General features: G+C 38.1%; 1 protein-coding gene across 1 annotated transcript; it reads right to left on the bottom strand.

Annotated features, from left to right (window-relative positions):
- Positions 1-3,631: 3,631 nt before the first annotated feature.
- On the bottom strand, positions 3,632-15,478 carry CISD2 (CDGSH iron sulfur domain 2). The gene is made up of 3 exons (XM_060095066.1): positions 15,265-15,478; positions 6,425-6,639; positions 3,632-4,813 (listed from the first exon to the last, which is right to left on the bottom strand). Exons 1-3 carry the CDS (start codon positions 15,365-15,367, stop codon positions 4,724-4,726), a joined length of 408 nt encoding a protein of 135 aa, XP_059951049.1. The 5' UTR covers positions 15,368-15,478; the 3' UTR covers positions 3,632-4,723.
- Positions 15,479-18,283: the final 2,805 nt, after the last annotated feature.

Raw genomic sequence — 18,283 nt, 5'->3', positions numbered from 1 at the left:
AGCGGACTTCAGTAGTTGTGGCTCTCGGGCCCTAGAGCGCAGCCTCAGTAGTTGTGGCGCACGGGCTTAGTTACTCCGTGGCATGGGTGATCTTCCCCGGACCTGGGATCAAACCCGTGTCCCCTGCACTGGCAGGCGGATTCTTTTTTTTTGTAGCAGCAACCCGTGCTGCTACACGGTTGCATGCAGAATTTTAAAGTGAACATCCTTCTAGTTCATCTTATCTCATTCATTTTCATGAATGCTGCTTCTTGGCAGCATTCAACACAGTTGAAGACTCTGTACTTCTATCTTAAATTTATTGAATGGATGTTATTGATTCATATCTTTAGTATGATAATGTAGAGGAATTTATGATGGATACTAATGGAAAATTACAGGAAATTTGAAAATTTAGTGAATTGTTTGCTGACATTTTTATTTTCTATTACAGGGTTCATCTCTGTAATTATGCAATTTACTACCTTTTTCCCCTTTCTATATTACTTTGGAAAATTACAGCCTTATAATAGACATCAGTAATTTGTAAATATTGTGGCTGATCTATTTGAGAACAGTGTTCTAAGACAATGGAGTCACAGATATACTTTTTTTTTTTTTGCGGTATGCGGGCCTCTCACTGTTGTGGCCTCTCCCGTTGCGGAGCACAGGCTCCGGACGCGCAGGCTCAGCGGCCATGGCTCACGGGCCCAGCCGCTCCGCGGCACGTGGGATCTTCCCGGACCGGGTCACGATCCCGTGTCCCCTGCGTTGGCAGGCGGACTCTCAACCACTGTGCCACCAGGGAAGCCCCAGATATACTTTTTGTAAGCAAAGAATCAAGCATTAAAACCAAAGGAAACTTAGAAAATGTCATCTCTGACCAAATGACACAGATTTGCCTCTCTGAACAGATTTTCAGTGTCCTTCAAGACCATAAATGGAATTCCCTGGCAGGCAAGTGGTTAGGACTCCACGCTTCCACTGCAGGGGGCATGGGTTCAATCCCTGGTTGAACCAAGATCCTGCATGTCACGTGGCCAAAAAACCCAAAAAAACAAACAAAAAAACCCCACCATAACTAGTAGAAAACTGCACAATGCAATTGCTAATAATTAATATGAAGTCTACATTTTATATAAAGATTATGCTTGCTACATGACTTTACTAAACTGGATTCCTGCAAAAGATAATAGATGACTCTCTGAACATGATAAAGTGAGCTTCCAGTAAAAGATTTCTATGACGAACTAAAGGATATCAGGTGATGCAGCGCAGCTAAAACAAAACAACAGCTCTGAGAGTCTCTTACAATCCCCCCTCTGGTGCAAAGGGCCTGCATGGCCAGCAAGGCAGTGGGGCAGTCACAGAACTGGGGCTGAATGATTTTTACACATGATTTGTAATCCTCCCTAAGGTGGAGGAGGTCATCTAACCTGATCTACGTGGTTTAAATCACTGTTCCTTTAGTTTTCCTCATACTTTAACAAACTAAACTAGGTAGTGAGTCATTAAACTTGAAAAATGTTTCAACTGAATGAAAAACTTCCTATGATAAAGCCTCCAAATAATCAAGGAACGATTCAAGGTATTTTCTGCATAAACTTTCCACCTGGATAAACCACTTTAAGCACTCAGCTTTTAACTATTTGAAGAGGAAATTGGTATCACCAAATGCAACACATAATTCTGCCTTCTTACATACCATAAACTACTTGATTCAAATTCATCATTAAACATCACTTGTATAATTTGCTAACAGTGATGCTCTCAGGGCCTGGGGTGTGCAGGACCCTATATAAAGTTGTCTCAAGCTGCTATCCTTTTAATGTTCACATTAAATTTATATTTTGGTTCCCTCCCCTGCTGTCAGCTGTCACGTTTTGTTTACCTGCTTCCAGCAGGACCCTGTCAATACTTATGATTTGTTCAGGAGCAGAAGTCAGATAATCAAACTTATTAGAATCAGGTGTGAAATAAGAACATGCACACGCTGAAGATGGGGACCTGAGGGCCCTCACTTCTCAGTAAACTACGTGAGTGTTAGTAACAGGTCTCCTGGTCTTCTCCAGATTGGTGATGCTCCACAACTGAATTCTAAATATGTAAATTGCAATTAGATGTTTCTGGTAAGTAGTAAATAAAATATCCATCATAATTTAAGAAACTTGTTAAAAATTTTAAAACTTTCTTTGCAGAGGAAGAGTCTAATAGCACGTTTCTAATGGAAGACTGGAAGACAGAACCATATAGATCAGCAGCTGGCATAATTAGCTTCCCATAAACTTATAAACAAATTAGATTACAAAATACAAATGTAATTTAATGAATCATCATATGAGGCACTGAACTCAAAGCTGAATTGTCACATGCTTACCGTAATACGACTTGCTTAATTACCGATATGAATGAATCACTGATACCTCAAGCCTGCTCAACAGTTTTGAAAACCTACTTATGTAATGGTGGTGCTCACGTCTGAGTAAAGCAATGAGTAGTTCCCTGGGTCAGGTGTAGCAGCCCTCAAAATGATCATAACGTGACACTGTAACAATACAGCTGTTTCTTAAAGGTTCTAGAGACCCAAGGTAAGTATTTCTAGAGCTAAGTTATCTTCTGTTTTATCAATTCAGATGCAGTTAGATTTCAATTAGATGTCAATTTTTTAAGGCACGGATTGGAATTCTGTGAATTTACAAGAGGAAGTGAGGGCAACTAGTAATAATGGTTATGTAAAGGGGTAGTTAAAGTAACAGCTTGCTACCAGCCCCATGCTTCTGAAGAAGTTGCACATGTGGGAAAATATTTGGGTACAACTCTTTAACAAATTTTAACAATTGAAAATGTGGGGAGAAAAAAACCTTTTTCGAGAGTATAACCTTCTTACCTTTAGGATGTTAACATTACCTTTTATCAGATAGTTTTCAACTTTTTAAATGTTCTTACTTAATAATGTCACTTTAATCTCCACATTTGGGGAAAATTTTACCTTCTGTAAAATCTAAGAATGGGAACCACTAGAACATGTACAAAGCCATGTTGCTCTGATTTGCAGTGAATGCTTTTTAAGAAAAGCATTTCCTGACCACAGACCAGAATAGCCAAACTTCTGGTGAGGAGGATTTTTTCCAAGTCTTGTGATCAACTGTGGAAAAATAATTGGTTAATCTGACAGTGAAGCCCCTTAAGGGTGTTGAAGAAAAGGTCTTAGGGAAAAAATACCCAGAGCCAAAGTGAGAGCAATGTTATGTTTCTCCCTACTCGCAGGTGAGGAGAGGAAAGAGCAACAATTTTGTACAAACACTTAGTAAAATTCCTCAAAACCACACCTACATTTCTAACCCTACCTTTAAAATTCCTGCTGTTCTCAAGAAAATCAGGATCACATAATAGAAGCTTTGATACATGTAATAAACCAAACATCCACGTACCATGCTTAGAGCAGTGTCTGTTCCATATAAGTGCTCAGCAACTATTAGCTTTGAGATCATTGGAAGAATTAAATATGTCTGCCTCCCAAATCTTCTTCATATATAAAGAAAGCACAGTGAACTGACTGGACTGTAGCTTTAATAGACAGACTTAAGGATAGCTATTAATATAAGAATTACAATATGAAACTAAATAGACTCTTAGGCTAAAAAATTACAAGTTTTAAAGATTCTCCAGTAAGTTTATTTTGCAAGCCTTTTGTATTTTATGTTTGATTGGTATACACTGAATAAAGAGAAAAATGTTCATATAGACTCAGTTTTGAACACTGAACTGTTATCATCTTAAGATAAATTCAGATTTACTTTATTTTTAATTGACCTTCAAACTGCAGCAGCTCACGAGGTTTAGCTGTGTTCTTGCCACCCCACCCTGTCACTGAGTCAGACATACACACATATAAACAGACACAAACAAGTCTTTTATAAAGTAAACAAGTCTTTTATAATGTAAATAATTGTTCCTTGTTGAAACTTTTTATACCCAGTTCCTGTCTTTTCTGAAATTGGGATATTCATATTTATAGAGAACAATATTTATAAAGTAAAGAGTTTCTCTTTGAAAACTCGAGCAATTCTTGACAGCAATAATTTTCTTATTGATCTAAAAAGCATGGAATATGGAAGACCAAAAGGGGAAAAATCACTTCAAATGATCAAAACAGAAGAGCACTAAAAAATAATATATTTAATAATGTAGAGAGAAATTTTTTTTTTTGCGTTATGCGGGTCTCTCACTGTTGTGGCCTCTCCCGTTGCGGAGCACAGGCTCCGGACGCGCAGGCTCAGCAGCATGTGGGATCTTCCCGGACCGGGGCACGAACCCGCGTCCCCTGCATCGGCAGGCGGACTCTCAACCACTGAGCCACCAGGGAAGCCCCCGAGAGAAATTTTTAAAGTACAGTTTCTTTTGAAAATATTGACATTCAAACGAACAGCTTTGGACTCACTGCCAAAAGCTTTCTCAATTAAAATTTTTAAATGTTGGTTTTATTGTAGGAAGATACATTAATTCTTTGAAGGCAGAATGAAAGGGTTGCACAATTTAATTTTTATATAAATGATTGTTTGAATATACAAAGTATCAAATATAAACAGTAGTGTAACAAGAAAATAAATTGGCAGAAATAATTATTCAACCAGTAGCAATAATTAAGACCACCATTTGAAAGATCTTTTATAAACAAAGAATGGAAAAATACTGTTATAAGTTTTTACAGCACACAACTGAATTCCATTCAAATTCATTACTATTATACTTCCTTCTTCTTCAGTATTAGTGGACCCACATTATCTCCTGTCAATTCATTGTGTTTATTATGTGAACCATCACAGGCAGGAAACTAAAAAGGAAAAAAATTACAAGTGTTATTCTTTAAATGATTCAATAAATAGAAATAGTTGTGACATGCTCTTATAAAGAAAAGGCCATTACTTTGGGAGGAGAAACACATCCGATAGCTTTCCTGAGTAACAGATATATTCTCTACCTAACCTAACTACATTCCAATACTTCAGCAAATCTAACAAATTTAAGTATTTAATTATTTGGTAGATTTTAAATAAAAAGCTTTGGATGATTCTAAACAAGTCAATACAATAGTTATAAAAGGGCATCAAAATAAGCTCATTTTCTATAAAGCTCTAAATCTGAGCTCACCTCATCACTTATTTTAAATTTTAAAAGGATGTAATTTAAATTCAAAATAAATTATTTCATAACGTTTTCTTACTATAAAACTCATGCACACTGTAACACTTAAAAAATACTTTAAAAACTTACTCATAGGTAACAATAATTAACATTTTGGTATATTTTTTCCTCTGTATTTACTGTGTACTCATTTTTTTTAAGCAAAATTGAGATCATACTGTAATACGCTTTTCTAGCTTATATTACATCACACTCCCATGTTATTAAATATTCTTTAAAAAACATAGTTTTTCATAGCTTCCTAATATCCCATCACTTGTATTATACCATACTTTAATCATTCCTCTATTATCAGATATCTAGACTGTTTCTAAGATTTTGTTATTACAAAGGATGCGATGATGAGCACTATTGGATTTAAAGCCTCAAATAGCCTATGATCAAACTAGATCTCATCAACTACTTACAATTTATCACTCCAAACTCCTCCTTTTTTTGGTTTATTATTTTTATTGAAGTATAGTTGATTTACAATGTTGTGTTAATTACCACTGTACAGTAAAGTGATTCAGTTATACACATACATACTTCTCTTAAAAAATATTCTTTTCCATTATGATTTACCATAGGATATTGAATAGTTCTCTGTGCTGTACAGTAGGACCTTGTTGTTTAGCCATCCTATATACACTAGTTTGCATCTGCTGACCCCAACCTCCCACTCCACCCCTCCCCCAACCCCTTCCCCACTGGCAACCACCAGTCTGTTCTCTATGTCTGTGATTGTTTCTGTTTCATTGATAGGTTCATTTGTGTCATACTTTAGATTCCACATATAAGTAATATCATATGGTATCAATATCTGTATTTCTCTTTCTGACTTACTTCACTTAGTAAGATAATCTCTAGTTGCATCCATCAAACTCATTTTTAATTTCCACATTAAAAATCATCTGTAATTATACTTACTATTTACTAACTCATACTACATACAAGGCACTGTATATACATCGTCTCACTAAATCCTCAAAAATTTCTGTGATATTGATATATTATCAGATTTTAAAACAGAGTAATAAAGATTAAGTAATTTGCCCAACCAAGTTTCTGTGCTGGTCTAACTTTTCTAATGTAGGAAATACAGCGATCATAAGAGGCGACCTTTAATTTAGAGTAGACTTTCAGTGCTGAATACTATGAAAAAATCTCTAATTTCACAGGACCGTAAAACTGGGGATTTAAGAAGCAAAACCATTTTAACTGCACAAAATTTTAGTGGACATGTAAATGGACATCTTACCGTCTTAGAACGCCAACACCTACAATAAGCTGCTTTAGTAAGACACAAATCTTCAATGTTTATCTCATTCACCACTTTGGGATTTTCCTTTTGTATTTTAAGATTAATCAAGCTATCCTTCTGTTGCTTTTTCTTCGGGAGAAATGGACGAACCGCAAGGTAGCCAAGTAGTGCAAGTACACCAAGGAAAGGCAATAATCGAAGCCATTCTGAAACTAAACATGTACAGATTTGTTAAAGTCTGCGTGCTCCTGTAATAGAACTCAAATAGGGATGGATTGGGAGATTGGGATTGACATGTACACTGCCATGTTTAAAACAGATGACCATCAAGGACCTACTGTAAAAACAAAACAAAACAAAAAAACAGAACCCAAATAGCATGTCTCATCTTTGAGCTTATTCTTTATCTATTCTTCACTTCTCACTTTAATTTCTTACCTATCTAACTTATCTGTAAAACTGTGAATAAGGCACCTATGCCTAGGACCACCTTATTTTATTTGTGGGTTGACTTGAGACTTTTGAAACTGGAAAACAAAATTTTCAGAAATGGGTCCTCTACCAAATATCCTATCTCATTATCCTCACTAAGTATATTTGTGTTTAGTTTTATTTCAGGAATTATGATCACCATAATTATAAACAAAATTCAATGTGATATATTTTATAGGTTTAGAAAACATTTCCACCATGTCTAAAATCAGACAACAGAATACCCCGTAATAGCTTACCACTGATTTATAATTTCAGAAAGAACATGTCTTCAATGCTTTAATTTACGTTTTTTGGTAAGGCATAGTGATTCCTAAAGAAACACCTAAATGTTGTGTAAAAGCTGTTTTAAAGAGCTAGTTGAAATTTTCACATCCTGAATATTCTCATTAGATACATCTTATTCCATAAGTGTTCATGAAAGCCTTCTGTAGTACTCAGCACTGTCTTAGGGGGACAGGGAATATAAGTGATATAAATGAAATTTATATCACTTATAAATGATATAAGTTTCACCTATGCCTGTGGAGACAAACACACCAGGAAGCCAAGATAACTGTCTCAGCGTGCATTTATCAAATGTTGGCTAGTACCCTGCCTCTGCTGGGCTCTGCAGGGAATCCTTTGCCTTTAAAGAGTTATCACTTGTCATCCTTTACTGAGTGCTAACCTGATATCTTGCTAATAAACACTATGTAGAAATAGCTTAGTGGAGAAATAGAAAAATTGAAGGTCATGTGCTAAGGCATACTAATAAATATTAATGATAAATGAGCAGACTATGCTAAGAGTGCAACTGTATTACCTCATTTAACACTGTGTTAGTTTAAACAACTGTATTTGGTAGGCACCATTATTATTCCCATTTTTCATGTGTGTAAACTGTAGCTTAAGCAGGTTTAGTCCAGGACAGTAAGTGCAAAGCCTGTTCTCAATCACTATGAATGAAATTCAACAGATCTAAACTTTTTTTTTTTTTTTTTTTTTTTTGCGGTACGCGGGCCTCTCACTACTGTGGCCTCTCCCGTTGCAGAGCGCAGGCTCAGCGGCCGTGGCTCACGGGCCCAGCTGCTCCACGGCATGTGGGATCTTCCCGGACCGGGGCACGAACCCGTGTCCCCTGCATCGGCAGGCGGACTCTCAAGCACTGCGCCACCAGGGAAGCCCTAAATGGTAGTTTTTATTAAGATTATGGAGATTGGAGCAACTCCTCTGAAAAAAATATTTTGCTAACTAAACCTGACAATGTTATATAGTAGAAATCTTTGGGGATATAATCTTTTAGTCACCAGAATGAAATTCTGTAACGATAAGATCCTGCCAGTCAAGCTGGCTGTTCTATTCTCATAACAAAAGTGGAAAGACTCCACATAAATCTTTTGAATGAATTAAAGTTCTGGAAATGACAAAGAACTGTTTCTTGGGGGCGAGGGGTCTACCTACAGATCTGTGCTGTCCAATACAGTAACCACTAGCCACACTGTTTTGATTTGTACCCAGGATTTTGTTTTAATCAGGTATGATAAGATGACAGACATGGAGACAACTGCCTTGAAAGTAAAGTTTACTTACAATTCCCAAGAGGAGGGGGCACACAGTGCCACCCAGGACCACAAGGGGAAGTACAAGCCTTGGTCAGGTAGAAGGTGAAAGGGCGCAAGCTTTTATTGTGGTTTCTACAGAAAAGGCAAGGTAGGGCAGAGTAAACATTTAGGATTGGCTGGCTTGAATAATTTCAGTGGGCTCTGGGCTATAGGGGTGGTCCCTAGTTGTCTCATATCTGGCCCTGGGTGATTTAGGGCGGGGGAAATACTGGCTTGGTAAGTGAGAATTAGATAAAGGAAGTGGTTGGAGTGTAGGCTTTGGATTGGTTGGTTTGCATATGAAAAGTATGCTCACAGGCAAGTAGTTTACTATCTCCTGGCATTAGCCAGTCCTTGGAGGGGGCAAGTTCTCCCTGGCCAGCAAGGCCCCCAAGATGTCCGAGTATCATAAAATATAGAAAATAAAAACCACAATTAATACACATGTGGCTATTTAAATAAATTAAGTAAAATTCAGAAGTCAGTTTCTAAGACATACCAGTCACATTTCAGCAGCTCAAGGGCTACATGTGGCTAGTGGTTACCATATTTGACAGCACAGAGAACATTTCTATCATCACAGAAAGGCTTTTGGATAGTGCTGCTATAGATCACTGTTTCTATAAAGTACCATCTCTATAACATGGCAAGGCTACTTTGACAGTTTCAACTCCCACAAATATCCCATTCCTCATGTACTTGAAGCCAGCCAAAGCTACTTATTACCTAGTGACAGGCTTCCTGTGTCCTTTGCATAAGGAATTCCTTCTGTCTGCCGTGCCTTTCTATCTGTGGCCTGACTCATTATGTGGACCATTTAAAACTAGGGTCAAATATGCCTCCTCCAGAAATCTTTCTTCATTTCCCAAAGCAAAATTAATCACTCCCTCCTTTGCTTCCAAGCCCCTTTTCTGCAGTTTCTTTTATCATACTACTGTTATCTGTTTATAAAGTTGATTATTCCATGAGCCTGTAGGAAAAGGAGCTGTGTACTACTCTTCCTGGTGCAAAGTAGATACCTCATAAATGTTAAATGAGTGCCTTAATGAATGAATGAATGTAGAGCATAAATGTCAGTCCCCTTCTCACTCACCATATTGTACTGTAATTATTTATTTATACTTATTTTCTAGACCAGGCAATAAATATCTTAGATTGTTATTGGTCCCAACATCCAGTATAGTATCTTGAAATAGTACTTATTCAATATTTGTTTTTTGAATGTAGGATAACATTAAGTATTATTACGTATATTACAAAATTAAAAAGTCACAAGAGGTTAAGTGACTCAAAGTAAAAAAGTCAATGAATGAGAATGTAAAGATGAAAACATTAACTTAGATTCTTAAGTTTAGCATTTCCTAGCTTAACCCACAAACCTCAGGGAATAAATGGTATTAAAACTGTTTTAAAATCTACCTCAGAAAACATTGTCCTTCGACACTTAATTCCTTAGTAAAACACTACTCTATAGTAATACAGTGATGAAAGGTACCTACAACAAAGTAACAATTTATACAACAGTCTTGCTTAGTAAAATCTACTTTTTTGTTTGTTTGTTTGTTTGTTTTTTTCCTTTTTGCGGTATGTGGGCCTCTCACTGTTGTGGCCTCTCCCGTTGCGGAGCACAGGCTCCGGATGCGCAGGCCCAGCGGCCATGGCTCACGGGCCCAGCCGCTCCGCGGCATATGGGATCCTCCCAGACCGGGGCACGAACCCGTATCCCCTGCATCGGCAGGCGGACTCTTAACCACTTGCGCCACCAGGGAGGCCCAGTAAAATCTACTTTTTAAAGATGACAAACTTCAATTTAACTACATAAAAGATAATAAAGGAAAATAATACAGTCTGTAAAGCTCAATTAAATCATTTTAAGTACATTTATTAAGGCTGATTTTTGGTGAATAAATATTAAATACAGAAACATCAAACAAGAAATTTAAAAAACAACCTTTAAGATTGGCTATTTCCTATGAACCTGTTTGATATATATTGAGCTAGTGCAGATATATTAGGTACTGAGAAGGGAAATCTATTACCTACTAACTGTTAGGTATAATGTATATTTTGTATAGTACACTTTTAAATTGTTTTAGGATTATCAGAAATAGCATTTATTTTACAAAATTTGAAAATTTAGAAAGGTTGTAAAAAATAAAATAACTTTTAATCCCACCAGACAAGAGTTGGTAACATTTTGTTGTATTTCTATTTTGCTGTATTTTTTTTCCTTTTTGAAAAGGTTGCATATAATGATACCATAAAGATAATACTGGCAACTTAATTGCTGATAATTTCATAACATATTTTATTATGTATTATTATGGGTACAACATAGAAATGACTTCATTTCTGAACTACAGAAAGATTGAAGTAAAATTTTTTTTTTTTTTTTTTTTTTTTTTTGCGGTACGTGGGCCTCTCACTGCTGTGGCCTCTCCCATTGCGGAGCACAGGCTTCAGACACGCAGGCTCAGCGGCCACGGCTCACGGGCCCAGCCACTCCGCGGCATGTGGGATCTTCCCGGACCGGGGCACGAACCCACGTCCCCTGCATCAGCAGGCGGACTCTCAACCACTGCGCCACCAGGGAAGCCCGAAGTAAAATATTTTTAATGGATGGCATTACTATTACCACTTAAAACCTAATATAGACTATTCAGGACCAAAGGGCCAATAAAATGAAATTAATAATCAATTTTAAAATCTTTTTTCCACTCACGACTATAAATACAACAGTGTCCCAGTATTTAGAGCATCACCTGGCCCATAGTAAGTGCTCAATAAATACTTGATGACTTGAGGAATTCTAAATTGCAGAGCGGTTACATGGAAGAAAATGTTTTAATGACATCAAAATTGTTCTCCACAAAGGCTAGTATAATCTTTAATTACATTGACTTTTAAATACAGTCGGTCTACCTAGGAAAAGGGGAAAAAACTTTTACAACTTATAGAAACTATGTAAATATTTTCCCAAATTCTCAAAAATAAAAGTTTTCTAAAATAAAATTCTTCAGTCTTTCAGAAGTAACCTTTATTATTTACATGTTAATAAATGCAACTCTTTAGTTTGAACTTAATGATTTATTACCCTTTCTTATTAAGAAAACTCACCTTTTGTTCTATTTCTTTAAAAAAACAATTGAGGTAAATTTACATACAATAAACAGATCTTAGGTGTTTAGCTCTGAGCTGTGACAATTAAATACACCCTTGTAGCCTCCACTGAAAATGTGTAAAAATATGTAAAATATTTCCATCACCCCAGAAAGTATTCTCCTGCCCCCTTCTAGTCTATCTCCCCACCGCTGATTCCTATACCCGAAGGTTTTTTCACTCAATATAAAATTTTTGAGATTCATCCAGTGGATCATTAATTTGTTCCTTTTTATTACTAATCAGTATTCCACTCTATGAATATACCATAATTCGTTTATCCACTCTCCTGTTGCTAGGTACTTAGGTTGCTTACAGTTTGGGATCATCATAAATAAGGCTGCTATGAACATGCTTTCAACTCTGTTCCATTTCTTAAATTCTTTGCTCAAAATTGGCCCTTTCTAGAGCTAATGCCCTTGAAGGGTCAGCTCTGACATGTTTGTGTTACTCTGGGAAAAATATTATTATAGTCTTAGGATTCATTGCTATGTCTTTAGGAGCAAAACCATTACGTTTCAAAGCAGCTAACTAGTTTAAGTGGGGTAGAACTACTATATTCAAAGTTTCATAGCTAGCTTTTAAATCTAGGTATAAACTTTTCTGACTTTTGAATGGGAAGTTTTGTTATTCTATTTTAAAAGTTTATATGACAGGGAAAGCTTTTTTAAAAGTCAATGTATTTGAATACATTATACTTTCAAAGGGTAGAATTATACTAATTTACCTTAAAAGCCTCACTCTTAACAATGTAACCTAAACAAAGATAGATAAGGCATTTCTGATAGATAAGGGCTATCTATAAATACTGTGTAGTAATTAAGGATCTTCAAGTGTTTACTAAGAACTCAGAGTCATCATGAGAGAGTCCATTGCTTTTAAAAAACCACTGGGTCTAAATAGGGAAGGAAAAACAGGCAACAATAATGTGAACCGAAACTTTTTTTTTGCTCTAATTGTCATAGATAGAAAATGAAAATATTTTTGGTCTGGTAGACATTTTTAACAATTATATTGAAAAGTTATCTTCCAGGTTTTAATTTCAGCAAAAAAAAAGTTTAAGATGGATTCTACGAGAAGTTCATTTAAGAGAGCCAAATGTCATTACCTATTACCATCTCATCAGGAGGCAAGACCCAGAGAGGAAATTGGTCATTGAAGTTTTTCTTTCACAGTGCTCCAAAACAGATTCTGCAGCTGTTATATTCTCATTGTCCAGTGCCAAACAGACTATCTCATTTTTGTCATAAAGTAGTTATGACAAATATGTTAACGTTTCCTAAATAAATGGACATTACAATGAGAACTAAATTGTCCCGTCGTAATGGGACTTAAGTTAAATAGGCACCATAAAGATATTTATCAGAGTTGTCATTATTTCTGAGAATTGGTCTTCACATTAACTATTTAATAGCTTTAAAGAAGAAACTAGTATAAATTATTGATTCAAGAGGGAAAAGGTTTAGGTTGAGTTTCCTTAATGCCTTTAATAGGAATTAAGTATTTGTTGACAGTAGGAATCCCTGAGAAGAAAAAAAAAAGGTTTGAAAATCTTCTCGTCACTAGATCAAATATCATACTTTCCCATCTGCTTCAACTATATTCTATTTACAGAAGATTGAAACTAATATAAAACCAGCTACAATCAGAATCAACACACATAATTCAGGTTCAACTGGACTGAGGTGGGAGCAAGGGGACTTTTTTCTTTCTTGACTATTAAAAACTCAGCTGTTAATTTATGCAAATTTTTAAGGTAAGATGGCAACTGGGAACAAATGTCACAAAATGATCATATCCTTTTGACTGGTATTACCATTTAGTGAATATATTCAAGGGTATAATTCAAAGAAGGAAAAAATAACAATTGGTACAGAGCTACTTACCACTGAACATTATGAATAAAGTATATATATAAAAACATTCCAAATTTCCAGCTGCAGGGGAATGGTTAGGCCTACTGTGATGCTAATCTCTAATAAGATTATATACATACGTAGCTGTTAGAACAAGATAAGGAATACATTAAAATATGTAAAGGACTTCAGTAAAAGAAATGATAGGAAGAGAAAAAGGCAAAATTTTACATAATTGCTGCAATCTATCAGAATAAACTAGTAAAATCAACAGAAGACTTTGATGTTTACAAACACGTGATTTGAAAGTTTTTTCATTTTGTTACTTTTATGTTGTTCCTATGTTTCGATATTTCTTTTTAATGTTTATTACTCAGTTACCACTCTTTCTATTCAATTACATGCTTTCTATCAAACCCCTTAACATCTAAAAATGTTAAAAATCTCACAATCCATTTGTCAAGAGCTAATGTCTATGACCATTATGCAAAGAATCTCTAGATTGAGAACAGTCATCTAGTTTATCGCATTTTAATCTATCCACCTCCAGACACTGCTTTTTTTTTTTTAAATCTCTGAGAGGGGATAGTTCTCAAAGCACCGTATTTGTTTGGTAAAGTATTCTCTAATTAAAGAAAAAAAATTCCTTGAACATGGAGCTAAAATCCATGTTCGAATAACTATCACTAATTTGGCCTTAGTTCTGTCTTTTGGTCTACACAGAATAAATCTTATTTTTCTTCGGCTGGTCAGCCTTCCAAATACTGTATTTTAAGTCAGCTACCATAGATCTCCAGACTGCTCCAAGCTAAGCAGCCCTATTTACCTCAAAATTATTTTAATTCATGCTTACATTCCCTGGTAGTCAATGTCTGCTTTATTAATATGGTTTTTCCCCCCCTCATCATCCTAATCAGTCCCTGTGTCTGGTTTACCAATATCCCAACTTACATTGTAAAGCTCAGAACCCAACAAAATCTTCCAAGTGTTGACTGCATTCTGGAAATTTTCATCCTTTAGATGTGAAATCCCGAGTTCTGGGTTCTATTTTGTAAAGGAGGGAACTTAAGTACAGAATGTTACATATATTCATTAAATTTCATTTTCCAATTTTTGGTCCATCATACTAGCAAAGGTATCTTTCCTTCAACTCCAGGAAACTAAATTGCCGCCAGGCACGTAGTAATGGAGGTGACCTCAAATGACCCCATGATAGGTCAACTCTCTCCTATAGGATTGAAGTTTATTTTCTAATTTTGCTGCTAAATAAAACCGCAATACATATTATGTGCATGTCTGTGTTTCTCTCCCACACAGTCACACCCACACGATGTGGGTAAAACCCAGCCAAGAGCTGGGACGGCCTGATACACAGTGCCTTAGGTAACGATTACTTACCCTGCTTTAAACAAGCACACTGCAGGGAGAGATGGAGATGAAAGAGATAGGCCCGTTCCCAACTCAGCACCTTCTCTGCAAAAACCTGGTCTCTCGCCACGTAAAGACACTGGCGAGAGCCACGAAGATAAGCACCCCGGGCCGCCAAGTACTGAGAGGTGGCCTCACACACGCTCCCAGGCAGCAGCGCCGGCGCGCCCCCAACGCCCTCGGAGCGCAGGCTCACCGGGTCACGAGCCATCCGCCAAGCTCCGCCCCGCCCCTCGGCCCGAGGGTTTTTAGATGCCCGCCCCCACCCTCCGCCTTGGGAAGCTTGCAAGGATGGGGACTGGCTGAAGGCAAAGATTACCTGTGAGCTGGGCGAACCCGGTAATGCTCTCGGGGACTGGGAGCCGCTTAAGATACGCGGGGAGCTGCACCTTCACGATGCGGGCCACGCTCTCCAGCACCATCCTGGCCACCGGTGTCCGCTCCTCGCCCGACCCCCGCCGCTCTCCGGCCGAGCTGCCGCGCCTGCGCCGAGAGCGGAAGCCGCCGGCGGGCGCTTGCAGCCTGGACCGGGCGGGGCGGGGTTGCGGGCAAGCGAGGAGAGGCGACCTGCCCGGCGCCGATTGGCAGCGGGCGGGTGACGTGCGTGCGCCCGGCGGGTGCCGAGGGGGCGCGGGTGGCCGCGGGGACTGACGGGTAGCGAGGCCCGCCTCGGAATCTCGATGCTGAAGAGGGCCGTTGCGGTGGGCCTATTACATCTGTAGACGCTGGAGGCCCGCAGAAAGGACACTGTGTCGGAGGAGGTAAAGCACAAGAGAGTACTTTGTAACCGGAAAGTGCCTTTCAAAAGTGAGTTTCTCCTGGCGTCTCTTTTTACCTCGGCCCGTCTCGTCTCGTCCTCTTCCCAGCCGCGACCCCAGAACTGCAAATTCTCTTAAGAGCACCCTTCTCTACCCGCCGCGGCGCCTAATTTCGCTCTCTTCTCTCTACAAGTCTGCTTTTTTTGTTTTTGTTTTTAAAGAAGTTAAAATACTTTCGCTAAACTAGGAACTGCTTACAGCTCTGCCCCTTGGCCATTTGGTATAATCCTGCTCCGAGACCTTGAGGTATTTGCCATTCAGACGAGACCGGTTGGAGTCCTTCCTTAGATAATCTTCAGTTCCTTCTGCAGATCTGTTCTTTCTTCGGTTACCTAAACCTGGGAAAGTGGTAAAAGAACATAAAGGCTTCGGGTTTCCTTTATTTCATGTTGCAGGGCTTCTGTTACAAACTAAGGTATCCGTGAAGAACTTTAATTGTTGTTTAGAAAAAAAAAATTAAAGAGCGAAAGGAGATAGCTCAAAAAAAAAAAAAAAAAGAAGAAGAAGAAAGGAGATAGCTTTAGTCCCTGGAAGCATCTTACTTGACATGACTTCGTTTCATGTTTTTGCTGAAGTAAAATATCCGAAGTAATGCACTTGCTGATTGCACGTTGCGTATTTGTATCTCAATACCCTGTCTCATTACCGTTCTGAACCCCGCTTGACCAGCAACATAAAACAACGAACTGCGCAAGGTCCAATATTGCATTTTGTATGACTCAGAGTAACAACCAGCTGTAATATGTAGGTTTTATTTTTTATTTTTTCCTTGGTGTTTCATGCTAAAGTGAGAAAGGGGAGGTTTTTTTTAAAAAGCATTCTCTGGACTGTTTACATTTAATATTTGTTATTATCCTTCACTAAAAAAAACAGCCATCAGCAAGAGGGTTAATTGAAATCTAGATAAGCCTATTTTCTATCATTTTACCCTGGTCAAAATGTCAAAGTAAAATTACAATGGAAATTTCTACAAAGATGTTTAGATACAGGTTCATGTTCATGAGCTAGGATAGTGTAGAAGATGATTCACAAAGTGATGATTAAAAGGCTGGTGTTTACATTTGAGTTTCCTTTCAATTTCCTCTTAGGAGCTTACTTTTGGTTTGGTGGAAGAAGGACCCTGGAGCTTGTTGATCCTGAAAATGTTTATCTCAGACATCCTTGTCCTTGAGCCTGTTCTGTTGGGGAGATGGCTGAGGTAGGGGTGGGTTGAGGGAGTGGATCCATTAGGGGAAGACAAGTTGAGAGAAGGCCACTAAATATTTGTTTTTAATTAGAGGCTTTGTTGTCTTGACAAGAGCGAAACAAGCTGTGTTCAGTGAGATTCTTAAGGTCTCTAAGAAGTTTTTCTTTATAGGAATAAAAAATACATACCTCAGTTAAAAGACAGAACGTAGTAAACTGCTCAAGTGCCAAATGTATAAATTGATGTGACCAACAGCCAGATCCACATATACAGAATACCAGACACCCCGTAGAGCTTCTTTATGTCCCTGCTAACCACATCTTCTTACCACCACCCCCACCACCACTATTGTCTTGCTTTGCATGTTCTTGAATATCATATAAAAGGAATTATACTGCATGTAGTTGTTTTTTTGTGACTGGCTTCCCTTGAGCGGTGGATACCTGGTTTGCTATTTCTAAGTAGAAGAAATGGGATGAGCAGAAGTCTATATGGATGAAACATTTTTCTTCTTGTCTTTCATCTTTTTTGTCTTAAAATTTAAAGATGTGTAGGCATACATTAGCTATTTCTGATGCATTAAATGAGCTATGCTAATGTATAAAAGGAGATAGTTCCTAACCCCACCAATTAAAAAAATCCTTATTGTGCACTTTGGGAATATTTTCCTACATGCCCTTTATTTTAAATTTTAAATCCTGTTTTGTTTTATTTTATTTTATTTTATTTATTTATTTTTTTTGCCATACGCGGGCCTCTCACCGCCGCGGCCCCTCCTGTTGCGGAGCACAGGCTCCGGATGCGCAGGCTCAGCGGCCATGGCCCACGGGCCCAGCCGCTCCGCAGCGTGTGGGATCCTCCCGGACCGGGGCTCGAACCTGTGTCCCCTGCATCGGCAGGCGGACTCTCAACCACTGCGCCACCAGGGAAGCCCCTGTTTTAATTTTTAATTTGCATTTCATTTCCACAATCCTGCCTTCTTGGCAATACATGAAACAGTGGAGCTGAAGGTAATATTGTTCTAAACGGAAGTGGCTGGCTTATCTGACCACCTTCTGATGTAGTGTCCAACAAAATCAGGTTTTATTATAAGTGTTTATTTCTTGTGTTTAGACCCCCATCTTTATTTTTTTTTTTTAAAGAAGATGTTGGGAGTAGGAGTTTATTAATTAATTTATTTTTGCTGTGTTGGGTCTTCGTTTCTGTGCAAGGGCTTTCTCTAGTTGTGGCAAGCGGGGGCCACTCTTCATCGCGGTGCGCGGGCCTCTCACTGTCGTGGCCTCTCTTGTTGTGGAGCACAGGCTCCAGACGCGCAGGCTCAGTAGTTGTGGCTC

The sequence above is a fragment of the Mesoplodon densirostris genome, chromosome 1 (genome assembly GCF_025265405.1).
Source record: "Mesoplodon densirostris isolate mMesDen1 chromosome 1, mMesDen1 primary haplotype, whole genome shotgun sequence".
Classification (NCBI taxonomy): domain Eukaryota; kingdom Metazoa; phylum Chordata; class Mammalia; order Artiodactyla; family Ziphiidae; genus Mesoplodon; species Mesoplodon densirostris.
This window is presented reverse-complemented; position numbering and strand designations above follow the sequence as displayed.

Excerpts from the sequence above, each read along its gene's own strand:
- CISD2 (XM_060095066.1), bottom strand. The coding sequence starts at position 15,367 with ATGGTGCTGGAGAGCGTGGCCCGCATCGTGAAGGTGCAGCTCCCCGCG. Across the intron at positions 6,640-15,264 it reads CGGGTTCGCCCAGCTCACAG|TTTCAGAATGGCTTCGATTA; the intron begins GTAATCTTTGCC and ends GTACATGTTTAG. Across the intron at positions 4,814-6,424 it reads GGTGTTGGCGTTCTAAGACG|TTTCCTGCCTGTGATGGTTC; the intron begins GTAAGATGTCCA and ends TTTCCTTTTTAG.